Genomic DNA, 21,988 nt, shown 5'->3' with positions numbered 1-21,988 from the left:
TATATTACCAAAGCACAAAAATAAAGTTAGCTACTGTAAACATCACTTTCTTCAAATAAAATCACTTCATTGTAATACAGAACCTAGTTACTAAACTGAAAAATGTATGCATGGTATTTTATAGAAAATACCTCTTGTTCCCTTAGGGCATGGTCGTTCAACCATCATCCCCCTTTGTGTCTGAGGCCACTTTATCCCCTTGGAGTCTAAGGCTTCACAGAATCTCTCTGGCAGGGGAAAAATATTTGTTACAGGTGGAATTTTGGTTGTAGAAACTGCTGGAGGTGGTTTTGTCCCTTTGCTTCCTTCCTGTGATCCAGCTACAGTTGTGCTCATGGGGCCTTTCTGTGAAGTAGTGCTTGTGGTTGATATTGTGGTTTTGAACAGCTCAGCTGAAGAAGTTATTGTCACAGCTGTGGTAGGCACTATGGAAAAAAGATGAGTGTATTAATCTCAAACACACACTTGCGCTCACATACAGCCACGCACACGTGGAATGTGTGCATGCGCACACACACAAAACCCTACCCATCCGTCTGTCTCCAAACCAAGGAAATGAGAATTACTGACAATATCACTTGTGAGTAAGAATACATCTTTTCATATGTTCCAATTTATTCATACTGATGGCTAAGAGAAGGTAGGTAGTTTAGGCTTTACTATAGCATTTGCTGTATGACTCTTAGATTTATTTCTCAATGAAATATGTGAGAATACAGTTTAAGTGTAATTTCATCACATACTGTTTAACAGGAAATGTGGGACAGTTTAATTTAGAAAAATTCTATTGTATAAACTCACATTCTATAAGCAATCAAAATCAAAGCATTAATAAAACTGTGATGATTATATATAATTAGGATGATAAAAAAATTTAAAGTCACCCACTTTACATATTGCAAGAAAATAAATACTGTGACATCTTTCCACCCAGCAGCCGTTCTTGCCTGAGCATGATCAGCATGCCTGATTAGATCCAAACAGAAGATAAGCTTGGCATGCTTGCGCTGTTTAACAAGGAAACATCTCATGCTTCGGCATCGTTTCCTTGGAAAAGGTAGGTATGAAGAAGCAGCTAGTTGCAGTCAGAGGTGGAATCTCTTACCAAGATAAAGCATCAGATCAAATCATGCCTAATTCAAAACAACCCTTCATATCTTAGTGACCCTTAACAGAGAATATAAAAGAACTATCATTACACATTTAAAAGCAAAAATGTTTTCAGTATTTTTAAAGGTTATTTTTGCCTTCCAATGTTACTACCAAACTGCTAAATCCACTAAGTTTAAGAAATAATGGAGCTCAGTATTTCCTTTCCTCCATTAATCACCACTGAATTAATTTAAACAACAAAAATCTGTCAGTAAAAATTTAATACTACCACTTAAAAATTGTTGAAGGAAATCACACAAAAGTTGTATCAACATTTACAGATTATTGGCACTTAAAACCTTACATATATGATGCCTTAAATTTAAATTGTTGTAGAGCAAATGAAAAATAGCTATGTTTTCAAATCATCTTAAAAAATATCAACTTATTTTTATACTTTATCTATACATGATAATAAGCTATGATATTAGAATTTATTAGAAAACATGTTCATATTATCACTGATATGTTTACTATTTTAAGCTCTGGTCCATCAATCTTTCTTTACATAATTCTGATACTATTGAGAGTATATGACGAAAAAGTAGTGTGACATGTTTCTAGTTCTTTAGTAGTTACATACTTCTTGTTATCAATAAGTACACTATACATGTTTTATTCCTTTCCCCCCTCTATCTCAAGAGAAACTTCTAAAGCATGTGTTTTATTTCCAGGGCATAATTTATTGACCATATGAGAGATGACTATGTACATTAGTCAAACATCATGTCTAGCCAGCTGCTGCAGAAACCTATTCAAACCTGCCTATCTTTTCTGTAAAGCACTTGCTTGACATCTTGTTAAACCTCTGTAATTTTCTTTTGATTACAATGCAGCCAGGCTTTCAGTGCTTTCTCAATTAACATTTGTCAAAAGCATCACAATCTTTTGCAGAAGTGTCAAATGACTACTGCTGAATCAAGTCTTAAAGGGGAGTCAGGAATCAGAACAAAAAAAAGAAGGGGGCAGAGCAAAATGCTTGCGTGCTACACTCTCTGATATATCCCTGAACACTGTACTAATTAGTACACATTTAATCACTGAAATATGTATTAATACTACAATTAGTGATTTGTTAGCTAAACATTAGTCGAGATTCATAATAACTGAGTCAAGACAGACAATAAAAAGACCTCAATTAAAAGTGCAAAATTTCATGCAACATTCTACAGCCATGTTTCCATTGTTTTTTTGATCATTTATTTTTATACCTTTTCACCCTTTTGTTTGTTTGGTTTTTTTTGAGACAGAGTCTTGCTCCAGGCTGGAGTGCAGTGGTGTGATCTCGGCTCACTGCAACCTCCACCTCGTGAGTTCACGCCATTCTCCTGCCTCAGCCTCCTGAGTAGCTGGGATTACAAGTACTCATCACCACACCCAGCTAATTTTTGTATTTTTCATAGAGACGGGGTTTCACCATATTGGCCAGGATGGTCTCGATCTCCTGACCTCATGATCCGCCTGCCTCGGCCTCCCAAAGTGCTGGGATTACAGGCGTGAGCGACTGTGCCCAGCCACCTTTTTACCTTTTGATCACCAAAATAGATTAAAGGGAATCAACTTATTCTTCAAAGATAAATGAGTAAAATACTGGGATATCATGAAAAGAAACATGATCGTAAAGCTTAAGTGACAAAACGAAATCTTTTAGAGGGACACACAGAATTTCTGGTATTTTGGAAGATTTAAGTTTAGCAATACTAGAAGAAAAGCAACGTTTTTTTTCTCATGTGAAGGCAAGAAATGCAGATATATTTCTAAAAATTATTATTTATTTCCACAGGTGGAAATGGACCCAATAGGGCATCTGGTAATGATGAAAGCGTATGTTGACTTAGTATTTATGTGCCAGGTGCTATGCCAATCACCATTCATGGATAATCAGATCATTTTATTATATCCTTACCACAACTCCATGAAGTAGGCATTATAATTATCTTCCTTTTACAGATAAGGAAACTGAACGATGAAGTTAAGTAATTTGTTTAAGGTCACTGTCCCATACTCTTAAATGCTATGATCTTACTTTCCTAAAGATTTTCATAGACTCCAGAAAAATATGGCATCCAACAAGTAACCTTGCAGTTATCTGGGAATATTTAACTGACATGGTGTTGTGTGTAAATCTCTAAAAGAATAACAATTTGGAAAGAAAATATAAGACTAGAATAACAAACAGTGAGAAGGTCCATAATGAAACACAGCAAAAGGTTCAAAACTCAAGAATATCCTATAAATAATAATAGAAAACACAACTCACAATAGAATTATAACTCTAATCCAAACCCTTTTTATACAGCTCTATTTATCCTGATGTCATATCATGTACTCAGATCAGCTGACTTAGGATTCTACCTACCATTTATCACGTGAGTAGAAACAAAATACTTAAGAAATGTTAATAAACATGCTTAGTAAGTACCCATGAAGATTTTAACTAACACATACAGAATGGTTCAATTTACTCTGGTTATGTACTAAGAACTTCTATTTATTACCAGGGTTTTCCTACATGAAAGGGTTTGAAGACAATAGCCATTTATGCCAAGTATAATGTTCTCCTCACTGAGGTCCAAGAAGTCACCCTCACCCACTGTTCATGAAATGAACTCTAGAGTGAGTCTGCAGCTTGGTAAAGCAAAAATGAGCACCTATTCAACTTGTCCCTGTTCACTGTCTAAAAACACTGATCATCTTTTACACAGCATTCTTTATCAGTGAAAAGGTATTTCCGGAAGTATGTATTCTATGCTATGTATAAACAAAACTGGCTCTCTTGATAAAAAATTTTTCCTGGTATTACAGAAGTATATCACCTCATTAATTAGTCTAACACAAATGTTGAGGAACTGCCAAAAGCCAAGTAAAAACACATCATTTTCTTTATAATATTTGGGATCTCAAATGTGCAGATAGATTAAGTAAATATAAAGCAATCCAGATTAAGAAATGAAAAAGAGTTAAAACAGGACTGGAAAGGGTTTTTTCTAAGGCCATTCCAGAGAGGGAGAAGGCGAAAGAGGAAAACCAGACCTCGTTTAGGGGAGTGGAGCAAATGAATTACGCAGGGATCACATCAAGCTCAAAATTCACCAAAAAAAAAAAAAAAAATCAGAGCACAAAAATTGTATGTGTGTGCTTTTAGGAATGAAAAGGCTTGGATTTATAAATGGGAAACAAAGTATTGAAGCTAATATATTATTAAACAGTCCACAATGAAAAATGGTATGGATAATGAAAAAAAACGAATGGATAATTAATTTTACAGCACAATTTATGCCTTGGCCATATACGTGATAGCAAATCCAGTACAGATGACTTGAACTATGAATTTCAGCAAAATAAGTCAATCACTGCTTTATGACAGGCAAAAGACCTCATTTCTCTGATTGCTCTGTTCTATCGGTTTCTTGGATCTTGTTTCTGAAAAGCGGACAGTGGCTTATTGGTTTGACCTAAATTTGTGGGCCAGAACAGTTCTGCAAGACCCCACCTACATGCATATAAGTAGCACACATCTTGGGTGAAAGAGACGGGAGTCTCTAAAAGCATAATATAAATTACAAGGGGAGAGAAAGAGAGAGACAGAGAGAATGAATATGGGTCAAACAGCAGTGAAAGAAATTTAGGTCAGATAATGCTTTCATCACTAAGGGCTGAATAAGGGGTCAATATGAATTTTCATGTTCTGGGACTATTTAAGAATAGCTATTTTGGATGACAAAACATAGTTGTAGGAACATACAGTTGCTACATCTGCCAAAGCTTCTAATTTTTAAGTCTGTTAACTGCTCTTTCCAAAAGTATCTAAACTATCAAAGACTTTTCATCTGAAATGGATCAAATTATTTACTAGAATATACGACACGTGGAGGATGATATTACTAACCGTCTTTGTATTCACTGAAGTACTTTGTGGCAAGTAGATGTGTAATGTATTTATTTGTTGAACTGAATTATACTCAACTTTATTCACAGTTCTTCGAGTTGTTGCCTGATTATGAATTTGCAATTTGTAAAATATTTTTTTCTTTCTTTTTTTTCTGAGGATGACAAAAAATTTACTGCTACCCAAGACAAATCTAACAACTATGAGACTAATACAGGCTACAAAAAGGTTAACATGAGGATCAATATAATTTTAGCCAATGCCAATATAAGTTTGCCTTTTGACAAACCTATAGGATAAAAAAGCAGTACTGTAGTAGCAGCTTTTGGAAAAACAATTGAAATAGACGAAACAAACCAAACTGCTGCCTCATGAGCAAACATATGTATACATTTTTAAATAAATGATTCCAAGATACTATCAAATAAAACTATCAATGCCCTAAAAGAAGATTTCATTGTTATAAATTTAACAATGAACATTACTGCTATAACTATAAGCCAAAAAATACAAACATAACCTGATTTAGGGAAAAAGGGACTGTACACTAAGTCAATGGATCATTATTGTTATTATATGAACAAAACTCACATATTTTGGTATCCTACAATGACTTAAATTAGAAATTCCATGACAAAAAGCTGTGACTTCTGCTTTTGAGGTCCTGACCGTATGACAATATTTAAAACTGATTAACAGCATATCTTAAAATATGTAGGGGTGTTTGTTATGAACATATTTAATTGTGTGTACTTGCATTGCTTTAGTAGAAGAAAAAAGATATTAGTGTCTGCCCCACCCTATTGAAGACATTAATCACTCCAAAGAACTTTCTAGTTCCTAAAATTTTGAAATAATGCAATAATTTCAAGATTAACTCAGTAAATTAGGATATTAATTCAGATCTTAAACACACACTGTTCAAATAAAAGACTTATAAACAGTGCAAGTTCTATAATAATACATTAACAAGTTATTCTTTCATCATGAGTATGAGATAATCTTGTTTTAATAAAATATTCATTTATCATCAAAAATTATTTCCCACAAAATTGAACTCACTTAATAAACCAAAGTATATTTCCAAAAATTGAGCATTACTTTCTAAAGTAATGATCCTGCATAAAGAGAATACAAATCACACAATCTAGCATATCTGTCATCGTAAGTCATCACTTGGGATCATTTAAAGCTTAGTTCATGTGATTGTTAAAGTCACAGAAATATTGACTTAAAACTGTCACTAATTTATCAGAAAATAAAAACATGTAATTTTACACGATAATCTAGAAAAATATTGGATGGCTCCCTCTTCTACTCAGACAGACACCAAAACTTCAGAACGCATATACCTGGCATTATACATCAAGCCCAGCCATTCTCCTGGGACTTCCTAACACACGTTTCCTTTAACCACTGGCGCCAAGAAGTTAAAAGGTCTGCACATAGATTGTAATCAATTCAGCAGTCAAGTAGGGGAAAACAATCAAACAAAAAAAGATTGCTAACAGATTTCTGGTTGGTATAATATTTTTAGCAATGAAAACTAAACTGATCAATAATGCCACAATTTCTTGAAGCCAACATTAAAATGAAGAAATTGAGAAAAAGACAACGAACCATAATAAGGCTAAAATGTACCACAACAATGTCCTTTGTGCTTTAACTATGAAAAGGTGAAGAAAATAGGAAAAAGAAATTAAGAAGTCTTTTTTTTAAAAAAAAGAATGCTATTCACAAAATGACATAAGCATTAGTAAGTAAACATTCTTACCTTGGGCAGGATCAGGTGGACCAAACTCCAAAGAATACCGTAAAATGAAGTTATTGTTCCACACGTAAAGTTGGTTATCTCTTGGATTGTAATCCACTGCAGCAATATACTGATACTGGTTGGGGAAGGGAACATCTACATATTCTCCTCGGTTTAATCGGGTATTATAAATGTAATCAATTGCGTTCTTGCCTGTTTCACTTTCATTGTCTTGATAAACTGACCTAACCACATAGAGGACTCCACATATCATAAAAGCATTTGATGCGGCACGTTTGTCGTATACAGTCTCCCACGTTGCTTCGAATCGAAGAGTGTATGGATTCAGCTGGCTAATAACTATCATTCCATTGTTCTGTTCAGTGGCATAAATGACCCACAAGCCATTTTCATCAACTGCTAGGTCGATATCAGTCTTTCCTCCCCACCTGTATGGGGAGGTATCATGGTAGTTGGCATAGTTAATTATGGCCTCGCCACTTTTAATTCTAGTCCTCAAGTCAAATTTCACAATATTCCTCGTTCTTTCTTTGTTAAAGAAGACAGCACCATCATATACCACAAATCCAGTACCATCTACTCGATTTGGAAGTTTATACGTTGTTGTTTGGCGACTATTTTGGAAATCTTCCAAAGAAGCATATTCTATTAAAGTATCGGTACGATAGGGAGTCCAGGGCATGAAATAAATTTTATCTGCAGCCTGAAGAGGGTCCTTGCACCAAGCACCTGCCTTTTGTTCAGCTTCATATATACATGGTGAGTCCACAATTGCTTTCAAGGTCCCAGGACACACAAAAACTAACAGTTACAGAGAAAAGACAAAAATTAAACCAAGTTAAAAAATTACACAGGTAAACACGTTTCAGTGGTCACAAATCAAAAGGGAAAAATTCATATTATTAGCATTCAATTTTACCAAAATTTATACTTAATACAAATACTACCCTTATTTTCTAAAGTTAGCATAATAAGTGCATCAGGGTACAAAGTAACTGGAGTTTATGTTTATTTTCACTAGCAAAAGCCTAAGTTTAAGATCATTCGTAAGTGGTCTGACAATTTAATTTTTTGCTATGTTTTCATTTTATAATCTGTTAACCTATGTTTTAAAAGTCTGAGCTTGTGCACAACAGTATATATTTTATTTTATTCCAAACATTATACCCTTCAACCTCCTACTTCACCTACGAGCCCCCAAAAGCAAAACTATGAAATAAGGCAAATAAAACAGAAAATCCAATGTGAAGACTTATTTAGAGCTTTTACATAAGTTAGACTGAAAACAAAGGTGCTTCAATTTGAGGAACATAAATATTCGGAAAATGCAATTAGGAGCACAGAAAAGTAAATACAAGAAAAGCAGTGATGAAACAATCAGGAGACCCTGTAACCATGGCATGCTATGGAGAGGGTTCTGGAAGCCAGGCAAGATGACACTTTAATTATAAGAAAATATCCAAGGGTGTCAGAAAAAGAGATAAAGGGTAAAAAAGAAACAGAAAGGGCAGCTCCCCCTCGCCGACTTCAAAATTTTTACCCCATCACCAGATTTAGCAGTCACACAATTTCATTGTAAACAGTTGACTTCCTTATGAGGTGGCATTTATGAGATCCTGCTGATTATTTTAATACAGGAGTGTTGTGGGGAGAGGGGAGGGAGGAGGTTAACATCCATAAGGCACATAACAGGGAGCTGGGGTTCAGACTGTATACATTATTTACCTTTTTGCTCCACTTCTATTTTAAGCATCGGAAGAAAAATAAAAAAGGTGCAAGGAAAAAAGAAAAAAGATTAAAATAAATTGACTATTAGTCTAAGACTGAATTCGTAACAGATGCTAAATACAGGAAGAATAAGAGCTGTACTACTTTGGATAAAGAGAAACACACAACAGGAAAACCTAGCAGGAGAAAGATTCTAAAGTTACATAAAAGAACATAGATCAATCATTTTAGGAGATTAAGGAGGCAATACAAATATGTTGGCATGTTGTTTCACTTAGTGTACCTGAATAAATAATGAAACTCTTCACTAATGCATGGTATACATACTCTTGCCTTTCCAAAGTCACTCAGCATTCTTACCAAGTTTTACTTTCTATATGTATGCTATAGACATAAATGCATGCATAGTTACATCATCCCCATTTATTTTATGTGAACTCAATTATTAAACTAACTTTAGATAAGCATAACAATAGAAAAATACATTTATAAAAATCACAACTTTATTTTGGAGTTTAGATCAAATTTAATTCTGATGTGGTTACACGTTTTTCACAGATATTTACTAAGAAGAAATATATAATTATGCATCCCAGTATGTTTCAATTGTTTTTCTATTATTTTCTATTCCTAGATAAATTTTAACCATTAACAAAGCCTCCTCTTTAGGAATATATAAATATCCCCCCATCACCAGTAGAGATTTTGAAGAGTAGGGTAAGGTAATACCTTTCTTCCCCACTAAGAACTAGTATATTTACTTAAGTTTACACATATACTTTATTATAAAATTCTGATTAAATTTTCTATATTATATATCTCAAACTTGTAATACTAAGTCTATAAAAAAAGCAAGCAAAATACATACAAGGGAAAAGCAAGCACAGTAGGCAAGGAGAAAAAGGAAGAAAGAATTATGGTTAGATTATTATGACAATTCTACCATCATAAATTTACACAGAAAGCAAGCTAGCATGCAACAACCACCATACCGAGCATTCAAAACAAATACCTTGACTCCACAGACCTTATAAAAAGTAAATGCTTTCATAAAACAAACCTGATTAGTAGAGTTATATGAGAAAAAAACAAAACAAAACTACAGTTTCAAGAAATGGATTATGCAGTTAGGAAGGGGGCTATGTAAGATCCTTGTTGGTAAACAGTATTCTAATACTTACAAACCATAAAATACTTTACATTGTATATAGGTCTGAAGTATGTTGCCTGAAATTCATAAAATGTTGAGACATCATGGTGTCTGTTTCTCCCTTTTCTGTTGTTAAAATGCATTAGGATGTGCTAATATTGCATTTCCAAAATGTACTCAGACAGAGTAGTGTACATTTTATTAAGATCTTAGTTTGATTCATTATAAAAAATTACAATAATTCATTAAGACTAAATGTTGACCTTCTGAAACACCTACAGTAAAAAAACATCACACGGACATTTTTGCCATAAGAATGGCATATAATAACTTTCCACATGAGGCTACAACTTTCCCCAATCAACTTGGTCTATGTAACCACTTTCAGGAAACATACTTGCTCGGTAATGTGTAATTCTGACTACATCTGAAAAACAAGAAATTCAACATTACTGTCTTGAAAACAACACTTTTGTATAAACCACTAGTCCTAAAATTACTCCTCAGCGAAGAGCAATATTATACCTGCTTAGAATCAATAATGGAAGGGCGTGGTGAGAAAATGAGGATAAGAGAAATCATTAGCATTGTGACTACTCAAACTACATTTATATACAGCTGTACGCTTTTTTCCCCTAAGGAAAGGATAATTTTACTGAAATAAATTAAATATAAAGGATGGAAATAATACATTTTAAAATGTTTATTTTAAAAAGAACTTAAAACAAGTTCAATAAAAGATGTAGAAAGTATATTTTGTTTTCCATTCATTGAAAATGGCTAAATTAGGCCAGGTGCGGTGGCTCAAGCCTGTAATCCCAGCACTTTGGGAGGCCGAGACGGGTGGATCACGAGGTCAGGAGATCGAGACCATCCTGGCTAACACCGTGAAACCCCGTCTCTACTAAAAAGTACAAAAAACTAGCCGGGCGAGGTGGCGGGCGCCTGTAGTCCCAGCTACTTGGGAGGCTGAGGCAGGAGAATGGCATGAACCCAGGAGGCAGAGCTTGCAGTGAGCTGAGATCCGGCCACTGCACTCCAGCCTGGGCGACAGAGCGAGACTCCGTCTCAAAAAAAAAAAAAAAAGAAAAAAAGAAAATGGCTAAATTTTACTATTTGATAAACGAAAATTACAATGTAGTTAGTGAACAGAATATCAAAGTCTTTATTTACATGAGATTTGATATCACATATTAAAGGAAAATAAATATAAATTACATATTGTATATGTGTTATAATTCTGTTGAAAAGTAAGTAACACTCAAAAGTAAAGATTAAAAATATTATAAACCTTTGATGATTAATGAATCATACAAGGAATATATGGCTCTTTACAACAAAGAACATTATTATTTTTATGAAAATGCCAGACATCTGTCAAAGCAGCCAAAATTCTATCAGTAGAAGAGTACAAAAATACAATAAAATTAATATAATCAGCATTCTCTATCACATGCCAAAAATATACCACAACTTGTTTTAAGAGACTGCATGAATTAACAATACACTTACTTTTCTATAGACCAAACATACAAGTATATGAACCACCAACATGAGTGGAGGACTACATGGATATGCAAGACAAGAAATTAACCCACACTAACTACACAGCCGACATACTCTGTATGTGAAGTGACACACGATTTCACTGAATAATCTTACATGTTTATTCATTAATAATAATTTAATCAATAAGAATGGCTATTTTTCATATTAAATAAAACTTGTGGTTAATATTACAGTATTTTTACAATGATACTTTGAAATAAGAGGTACAAAAATGAAAACCAAATCCTGCCTGTAGGATGCAAAATTCTGATCTGATTACTCTCCTTTATCCTCCAAGATCTTTATGACTTCTTTCAAATATAAATATACGCAATTCCTAATAGTCTGGCAATAATGGATACCCCATATACATACACTTTTGACATGGATATTAACTGGACAAGTACAAGCATCACATATAATGCATGTGCCGTTTATAAACATACTAAAGTAACAGCATTTCTAATGTTCTCTGTTGAGCAAATTTCTTTTAAAAATTTCAGAAGTCATGAAAACTTTCTGAAATTGTTTTATAATAGGACTTAATTGGAATATATAAGATCCTGGAGGATTTACTGTGAATAGAAACTGGTATAAAGCCAAGTGGTAAAAAATACATAATAAATGTTATCTGATGGTGACAATTTTATCAACTAAGTAACGTGTAAAAGAGGTATGCAAATATTATAAAATATAAAAACACTACTAAATCAAGGAGAAAGTGAAAGTTAAAGGCTCACAATAAAAGAAAGTATAAGGGCCGGGCGCGGTGGCTCAAGCCTGTAATCCCAGCACTTTGGGAGGCCAAGACGGGTGGATCACGAGGTCAGGAGATCGAGACCATCCTGGCTAACACCGTGAAACCCCGTCTCAACTAAAAAATACAAAAAAACTAGCCCGGCGAGGTGGCGGGCGCCTGTAGTCCCAGCTACTCGGGAGGCTGAGGCAGGAGAATGGCGTAAACCCGGGAGGCGGAGCTTGCAGTGAGCTGAGATCCGGCCACTGCAGTCCAGCCTGGGCTACAGAGCAAGACTCCGTCTCAAAAAAAAAAAAAAAAAAGAAAGTATAAGGAATGAATACAATGGACAGAGGCACAAAGAAACAAAAGTTGAAGAAAATGAGAAAGAGAGGTAAGACACTGTCCTACATATGATTAGAATAACTTAAGACTCTTTGCATTATATTTTAATATTAGTTGAAACCGTGCAATTTATAGAGTGTCACTACTGTAGAGTATATAGGAATTATAATTACTTTTATTCTTTAGCAAGGATTAAAATAAAAAAACCATAGACTTATTTTTGCCTCGTGCAAACATCTAGAAAGGTAACAGCAAATTAATTACTGATTTTTTAAAATTAAAAGAATCTAAAAGAAACAAATACTTCTCTGAGTATAGCTATTTGCAAGTTTAGTGCACAATGTACAATACTTCTGGAGAACTGAAAAAGTAAAATTTTGCAAGTTAGATGTTCCAGAAGATATCCACATTTTCCTTGCTTAAACAGCACAAGAAATAACTTATGAATCTGAAAATAATATTTGCTTAACACTGTTCTTGGTCTATAGACTAGGTTACAGGAACTGGCTCCAGAAAGACAATTCTTGGCAGCTCTGACTGATTCCACTGTTTGGGAATGGATGCTGTATTTCTTCTCTAATTTGAGGACAGAAATCATGCTAAATTCAAGTGAAAGTGACTTTATGGAACAAAATTTTGGTTAGGTCAAAAGAATACAATGTTCCTCTAGTGGCACAGGAGAATGATTACGTAAGCCACCAACACTACACAGGAGAAATGATATAAAGATCAGTGTACTCAGTAGGCTTCCAATCCTACAAATGGTATAGAAAATACTGAAAACATAAAAAGCATCCATTTCACAGTAACACAGGAACACAGAGCAGGGATGAAAAGATAATCTGTGTTTGGCCTTTAACTGATAACACAAAAAGCCAATTTGTCAAAACTGTGTCAGAGAAAAGATGGAGAGTGCCTTCACAGCATGTGTCAGAATGTGTTACTACCATACCGGACATAGCAGATCTATCAGAATTTGGCCCTTTGGTTTTAGAAATATTGATAGCTTGAACATATACATCTGTCAGAATTAATGACCTAGCTTTTGAGGTTCTGTAAAGAGCAATTTCATTATTTGGCAAATCCTTTTTTATTAAAGGAGGAAAGTGTACAAAAACTGTCTCAAATCAGCAAAATTGCTGATAAACATAATTCAAATGCCTATGAACTAACGACTAAATGACATCTCTATCTTTTCTATAATTTAAAAAGCAAAGAAGACAACAATACTATCAAACTAGCTTATGAAAATCAGGTAATATTCAAACTTTAAGTTGCCTAAAATGCTAAGATTTTTAAAATTGAAAGTACAGAATACAATTTTGAAGTACGAATTCTGAGATTAGAAGGAAAACTACACAAAATTTGACTACTGGCCGAAGCCTACCTACAAACTTTTCAATTGAATTTTAAATATCTGTCTGTAGGATCTTAACAATGATGCTAAAAAATTAAAAATAGAAACATGTGCAAGGTTATGTTATATCTAACTATTTTATTAAGCATTAAGATTTCATCACTGAATCCCGTAAAGAAATGCTCCCTTAAAGACAACAGAACAAAAAGTAAAGCACTTGCCTCAGTTACTGCAATGGTAGCTTTTACTCGGCACTAAAGTTACTACAACAGCAGGTAGCCATTCAAGTAGCTCACGATTAAAACCGAAGTCAATTCCTTCTTTAGAAAACTGTGAGCCAAACCAATTTGTCAGCAACTGGTATTGGGCAAAAGTACAGATTTCTATCAGCCGTATTGAATAGCTAATTCAAGTTTGTTTTCTGGAAAAACACTAGCCTTAAAAGCCAAACACTTAAGAACACAGACAGACACTTGGCCAGCATCACACTATGGCTTCCTTCCACACTTCATGAAGCTAATTGGAGGCCTAAGTCTGTTAGTGCTCTGCATGCATAATGGTTGTGTAGGCCATAAACATATGCTTCTTTCACATGTGTAGTCTTTCAGCATCAACGAGTAATGCTGGGGAAAGTGTAAAACAATATAAAGTGCATACTTACTGTAAGGGACACACTCATACTGGACTTCAAGGTATTTGTATGTTCCAGGACATGGATCAGGAAACACATCTGACCCAGTAACTACTATACACTGTGTTCGATTGTTGCACCTGAAAGAGAGAATATATCAAACTTGTGTAACATAATTTGATTATTTTTACTTAAATATAACAGAGAAGTTTTTCGCATTTTCTTCAAGTAACTAGAAACATGAAACAAAAATTCAAGTAATGTTAAGTTACTCTACATTATTAAATACTTTATAAGAGTTTTGTTTTCTTTATGTTGTAATACAGTGGTATGGGTCACACTAACTTTCAACTAGAAGTAAAAAAAAAAAAAAAATGGCCAAGTTTCCTATTATTCTGTTACACATTTTAATTTTAATTTTTGACGTATTCAACATGAATTGAACAACAACAAGAATAACAACAACAACAAATATCTTACCAGGATATTAGACATCATACTTAAGAGTTAAAATTACAATTTTTAAAAATGGTCCTATAAGTACACAGAAATGTATGAGTCAAAACCTGAATTTCTCAGCAGGAAGTTTTTGACAACACAAAACAAATAAGGAGCCAGGATTTTAATTGTATCCTCGAAATCCAGTTGGTTGTGAAGTTCTTTATTGTACATACTTTCTGGAATACCAGAAACTAAGCTAGTAGTGTTCACCTCATATGCTATAGTCCACCTAAATGATAAAGTGCATTTAAAGGATTTAGAAAAATGCTTTGGCACGTATGTAATGTCTAAGCATTATTGTTACTCTTTCTACTCACAGACCAATGTGCCTATATAATTAATGAGATGACTATGTACCTTGGTTCAACACCGGTACTCCCTAAAATATAACATTAGAAAGAATGTTGTACTAACATGATGCCTAGAATGTTCTAATTATTGTTATAAGGAATTATTTTCTTATTTTTGCATTGTCATTAATTCACCAAGAACATTAGAAATAGGTTAGAATTTCAGATAAAATGATATGTAAGTTCTATGAATTTGTCCAAAAGTTCTTTTTATAACTTTCGTAAAGGCAAGAACGATTTCTTTTATAATTTGATTTGATTATAGCCTAATGAGTGAAATGTTTTCAGGGTTTTTATTGTATTTTCTGATAGCACATACATTAAGAAGGCAAAGCAAGCAGAACAAGAACATTATAACAACATTTATTTAACAGTTGGAATACCACATATTCTACAATGCATAAAATAACTGAACTATAAAATAGCACTACAAAGAATTTTGAAAAAGCATCCCAGTTTCTAGCACAACTAACTAAGGGCAGTAGAAGGTGAATCATGTTAAAGATGGGTAGGAACAGTTGTATACCTTGGTGCCCTTTCAACTCAAAACTAGACTTTCTCTTTGAACAGCAGCAAAGCCTGAAAACTTCTACAGGATTAAATAGATAAATTTTATAATTCAAAGTATACTACAATGAACTTCAAACAAGACTTAAATATTAAATAAATTATAAGTAACTTTTATCATGATTACTTTATAATACAGGATAGCATTGTTTTTTTAGAAATATACCATATACTGTAATTTTCAAGAACATAAATAATGTAAATGGTACAGTGTCACAGTCTTCTGTAACATATGTTTTCCTGTCATTATTCTGTATTTCTCCTAATTGGGTTCACTCATCTGAAGAAATTTGCCAGTAGTTCACCACTTAGTGTAAATGAATTATTTTAACATGAATCACAGAACCTATTTCACATCCTAAAATTCAAGACAAGAGGTAGGTTTACAGTTTCTCAACAGGTCAATAACTAATGTTCCCAGGTAAGAAATGTAATTCTGATGTTTCATTTTTCTCCTTTTTTAAACTTTTGCAGCAACAAGACAGTTCACTGCTTTTTTAGTTTCTTGATCTAACAGAAATCCTAATCACTAACTTGGTCCCATTAAAAACAAAAGTCCTTTCATTTCCTTCTTTGTATTTATTCATACCTACAGTGATCTTCCTTTTATCACATCCTCACAATTCTCAGAAATGAAGAAAGATAAACAACTGTGTGTTAGATATCCCTTTCAGATACTCCCACAGTATACATTTTATAACTACTCAACCAAACTCTGTTAGGTTTTGAATGGTATTTAAATACGATTACAGAAACCCCTCCAAATAACAGTTTCTCTTGTGAGTAAACTCTTCATTTAGTTTATCACCCTTCACTTCTCACAAAAGGCTCCTCTCATATTAACAAACTAGCAACTGGTGGGAGAGAGAGGGAGCTGTACTCAAAGTTGAAATGGACCAACAACATGAAGGGCTTTGTTATCAAGGTGAAGGAGAAAGTAACTCAAAGAATTTGGCAATTTATATATATCATTTTTCAAAAATAAAGAATACATTGAAAATTGCCCAGATTTTTTCCACCAGAAGTAACTGGATGAATGAATATAACTAGTGCAGGGTTAGAGATCTTTTACTGTGTATTTCTAATGTCATGGTATGTTCTGCAGGAAGTATATAAGCATTCTGGTTTCCATTACATTTTGCTTGAAATAGGACCAACACCATAATAAAAAATAACTGTCCACATTTACTCTCTTTCTGAACAACTTTGCAGTAGTCCTTTGACCAATTACAGGTTCAAATTAATGTGAAAGCAATTATGATTATTTATATCAACCACATAATTTTTATTGATTTAAATAATCACACTACGCAGAGCATTCACTTTGACATCAAAACGTATTAATTCTACAACTGTAATCTTAAGCAAAACTGATTTAATGAAGCTCCTGCAATAAAATTATTAAAAAATTCTGGAATTCAGGGCCTCCCAAAATATAAAAAATGTTCATTAAAAAATTTCATATATTTATATACACAGAGATATCAGAAGTGAAAGAAATTAATCTTGAGAAAAATGGAAAATTTAGAGCTAAAACAGTTGAGGGTCAGAAAGAAGAGAAACCCAAACTGCAAAAAGTACAAGAAAATTAGAGATTTGCATGCCAGGGTCTTGATTCATGGAAATGAATCTAAGCTTTTAGAGGCCCAAATTAGAGAAATAAAAACACAGACATTTATATTCCTTTATAAAGGATGCAAGCAGCATTAAGTTTCCAAATAGAGAGTGAGGAGACAAGAAAAACATTGGGAAATACCCAATGTGAGCTATTAATACTAAGAATAATCTAAAAATTCCTTAACAATATGCTGTTGGTAAGATTATAAAACTGTAAATGGCTATCATTTAAAAAGATCCAGAAAGAAAGCAATTACTTATCCACAGAAGCAAAGTAAATTCCCGCCAAGGGCTCAGCTTCAAGTTCTCACACTAATGAAAGCGAAAAGGTAGATTAAGCCAAGAAAGAAAAAATGTTTAGTTGTTTGTATTCTCAGTACTAGGCATAGTTCCTGGCATGACTTTCTCTCTCCTTCTCTACAGAAGAAAATTTCTTTACCAATAAAAGTATTGTTTAAACAATCAAAATATCAGTATATTTTGATAATACCATGTGGGTTTATTACGTTAATAACCTACAATTTTCTTAAACTTTAAGCATAAAAAATCGGTATGAATGAGAACAAGGCAAAAGAGAAAAAATAGGGTTTAATAAGTAGACCTTTTATTACAATTTGAAGGAACTACAATTACTGTTCATCATAAAGAAACAGATACTAGAATATATTTTGAACACTTCAGCTTTCAAATAACTGGTCTTATTTCATTTTATATTTATAAAGATGAACAGATGAGTTAAGATGTTGAAAGCAGTAGTTTTCAAAATATGGTCCTCATACTGACAGCACCACCATCAACTGAAAACTTGTTAGAAACACAAATTATTGGCTGGGCGCGGTGGCTCACGCCTGTAATCCCAGCACTTTGGGAGGCCAAGGTGGGTGGATCACCTGAGGTCGGGAGTTTGAGACCAACCTGACCAACATGGAGAATTCCCGTCTCTACTAAAAATACAAAAATTGGTCAGGCATGGTGGCGCATGCCTATAATCCCAGCTACTCGGGAGGCTGAGGCAGGAGAATTGCTTGAACCCACAAGGTGGAGGTTGCAGTGAGCCGAGATCGTACCATTGCACTCCAGTCTGGGCAACAAGAGTGAAATTCCATCTTTAAAAAAAAAAAAGAAAGAAAGAAAGAAGGAAAAGAAATACAAATTATTAAGCTCCACCAAAAATTGGCAGGTTCAGAAACTCTGGAAGTGGATACCCGGCCATCTCAGATTGAACAAGTTTTGCAGGTGATTCTGATCAGTGTAACTTGTGTGAGAACCGCAGGGTTAAAACAAGATAGGTTTAGATACTTTACTAAAGAATAAATATGAATGGCAAAACATGATTTTACTCTATAAAACTTAGTAAAACAAGTGAAATAGAAAACAAGTGATGAGTACAATTTATGCCAGAAGTACATAATACAGTTTACAATGTTAATATGTTTTCTTGCTAATTCTAAGTGTAGAAATCAAGAGTTTTAGTTGCTCTAATTTTGAGCAAGCTCTCTAGTTGTTCATCAATTCCTAACATGGAGAATCGAAATAAGTACAATAGATATCTGAGTACATGTATACATCACATATGAACCAGTTTTTTTAACAGATAAGAAGTATAATGTTTTGCTAAAAATGTGCTAGCTAATGAAACACTAAAATTGGAAATAAAACTTTTGAGAATCTGTAAAAATATACTATGTTCTACAGAAGTATGTCATTAAAAATAACAGAAAGATATGACCCATTGTAATCACTGCAAATTTTTCTATATTCAACCTTTGACTTCTTAATTTATTCAAATAAATTTTAATAAAGTGGCTCAACTCAGAGAGATGCCTTAGAGAGAACTCAGAAGCATAAGCAGGCCTTGCAAATAATGTCTAAACAATTTCGGGGTCAGGAGCTATTGCTCACGCTTACAATCCCAGCATTTTGGGAGGCAGAAGCAAAGGGAGAAGGATCTCTTGAGCCCAGGAGTTCAAGACCAGCTTTGGTAACATGGCAAAACCCTATCTCTACAAAAAGCTAAAAAAATTTAGCCAGGTGTGGTGGTATGTGCCTGTAGTCCCACCTACTTGGGGGACACTGAGGTGGGAGGATTGCACCACTGAAGCATAGCCCAGTAACATAATGAGACCCTGTCTCAAAAACAAAAACAAGGAAAAAAACCATTTCCGGGATATAATTCATGATTAAATACTAAGTAGAAAATAAACATAAAACTACATAAACACTCAGTCCCAAATTCTAAACATGTAGTCATTTTTAACATTTTTCTAGTCACATTTCCAAAATTTTCAAATTTGGCATATAAAGACAAAGATTTAATCATTATTTCACATCACTGGGTTAAAAATGCACAAAATATCACTTATATATAATTTCTGGTTGCAACTTTCTGACTCCTATTTTAAAGAACTTTCTTACTATTCTAAAGTATATAGAGTACAACACTCAACCTGAGAATTCCAAATATAACTAATATAAACCCATTAATAAAACCTTTTAATATTATTACGTTCAAATGCCAGAATAAAAGTATTATTTCTGACATTAAAATTCATAAAACATTAATAAAACCCATCAACCATAACGAAGAAAATCCAAAGTCTTGCTTTATAGGCCATAAACTAGTTTAAATGGGACAAAACACTGAATTTTGTTGGTTTTTTGGTTTTTTGAGACAAAGCCTCGCTCTGTCACCCCCAGGCTGGAGTACAGTGCCATGATCTTCGTTCACTGCAACCTCTGCCTCCCGGGTTCAAGCAATTCTCCTGCCTCAGCCTCCTGAGTAGCTGGGACTACAGGCATGTGCCACCACGCCTGGCTAATTTTTGTGTGTGTGTGTGTGTGTGTGTGTGTATGTGTGTATATACATATACACGTATGTGTATATACATATACATATATGTGTGTATATACATATACACACACATACGTATGTATGTGTATATACATATACACACACATACGTATGTGTGTGTATATACATATACACATACATACGTATATGTGTGTATATACATATACACATACATATATATGTGTGTATATACATATACACATACACATATATATATAATTTTTTTTTTTTAAGTAGAGACAAGGTTTTACCATGTTGGGCAGGCTGGTTTCAAACTCCTGACCTCAGGTGATCCACCGCCTCGGCCTCCCAAAGTGCTGGGATTACAGGCGTGAGCCACCGTGTCTGGCCCAAAACACTGAATTTTAAAACATGGTTTAAAAACTCATCCCTGTAACAGTCTTTCTACCCTATAGGTGTGGGGGTCAGGGTTTCAATGGTTCAATTCTGGAATGAAGCCAAATATGCATCTATAAAAGCTGAAGTGTAACAAATAATTTTGGAGATTAACAGTTTATTAATTTATTTCCTACCAATATATTTGCTGATTACAAAAATTAGGGTAAGTATTTAAAGTTGGTGATATTGCCCAGGCTTGTGCACAATATATATTTCAAAAAAGATTTTAAGAAACAGCTAACACATCGCTTAACCATCCCAATTTGCAAATGGCAAGAAGGTGAAAGTATTACAAACAGTATATTTTATCTTCCAAATGTAATCAATGTTCTCAGGTCTCAATATTAACTTTTAAGGCATCCAAAGTATCTTTTGAAATTAAGATCAATGTTCTCAAAAAAATTACTGTAAAGGAGGAAAAGGCATTTTATAAAAGTGTATTATCACTAATTTACATACTAGTATATGGAAATTTCTGAAAAATATCATGCACAGATAAACCACAGTATTTTCAAGAAAGATTATCTCTTTATTTTAGAGACATAGTGCCTCATTACTAATGAAATATTAATGAAAACAAACTATTAATATGTTCCCTTTCCTTACTCTTTTAAAACTCTAAGTGAAAGAGAGCACAAAGCACACATTACTTATACTCTCAGAATAAATTGTATCAAAAACAATATAGCATACTGTTTATCTCTGTTCAAAAGCAAAATCATTTGCTAATTAGGAAGATTAGTGTTTAAAAGCAGAAGCTTTAGAATCAGAAAAAAAAGGTGTGTAAGTTCCAGCTCAGCTGCTTACTTAATTGTGAGTCCATAAGCAATGTATTAAACCTTTCAACCTTTGCTTTATCATCTGTAAACCCTAACATCTTCTTTAGAAGTTTGTTAAGGTTAAAGGAGATAGTGCGGGCAACTCTCTGCACAATACCTGGATAACGAACATCAAGAAATATAAATTACCATCACCAGCAAAAATACCAATAATAACAATGTCCCCTATGTAAGATGAACAGATTTGCAAACCTTAAAGAAATAGAACATCTTTTACTCTTCCACAGTAGTCCCTGCATTGTGCATACTCTTTTCCTGTGTACAGCTTTAAAAACAGGCTGAACTATTCATGCAAATTTGTTTCCATTCCAACTCTAATCTTGAATTGTACAATGCCCAACAAATTGCTTTTACTCTTCTTTTGATTATCTTATGCTCATTATTACACTTTACCAAGTGCAAAGTATGGAGATGAGATTCCACGTGTAATCTATTGTGAGAGGTGTTTTAATCAATAGTCTTGTTCTGCTGATTAAGCAGGGGCTTCTGTTTTGGCAAGATAACATTAGTTTCTCCAGTCATGCTCCAAAAACCATTGGGAATCTTCAGCAGAT

The 21,988-nt window shown here is 33.8% G+C and overlaps 1 protein-coding gene across 4 annotated transcripts in view; it reads right to left on the bottom strand.

Moving 5' to 3' along the window:
- ADGRL2 (adhesion G protein-coupled receptor L2) overlaps positions 1-21,988 on the bottom strand; it is a 203,411-nt gene that overhangs the window by 51,103 nt on the left and 130,320 nt on the right. For 3 of the 4 annotated variants that reach the window (XM_011977776.1, XM_011977774.1, XM_011977777.1), the window contains exons 4-6: positions 14,341-14,450; positions 6,816-7,616; positions 132-425 (exon numbers count right to left, since the gene is read on the bottom strand). In XM_011977776.1, coding sequence (XP_011833166.1) covers positions 132-425; positions 6,816-7,616; positions 14,341-14,450 — 1,205 coding nt within the window. Of the gene's footprint in view, positions 1-131; positions 426-4,666; positions 4,695-6,807; positions 7,617-8,540; positions 8,556-14,340; positions 14,451-21,988 lie in introns of all 4 variants that reach the window. The other variant, XM_011977773.1, reaches the window with a different exon arrangement.

The sequence above is a fragment of the Mandrillus leucophaeus genome, unplaced genomic scaffold (assembly GCF_000951045.1).
Source record: "Mandrillus leucophaeus isolate KB7577 unplaced genomic scaffold, Mleu.le_1.0 Scaffold184, whole genome shotgun sequence".
Classification (NCBI taxonomy): domain Eukaryota; kingdom Metazoa; phylum Chordata; class Mammalia; order Primates; family Cercopithecidae; genus Mandrillus; species Mandrillus leucophaeus.
This window is presented reverse-complemented; position numbering and strand designations above follow the sequence as displayed.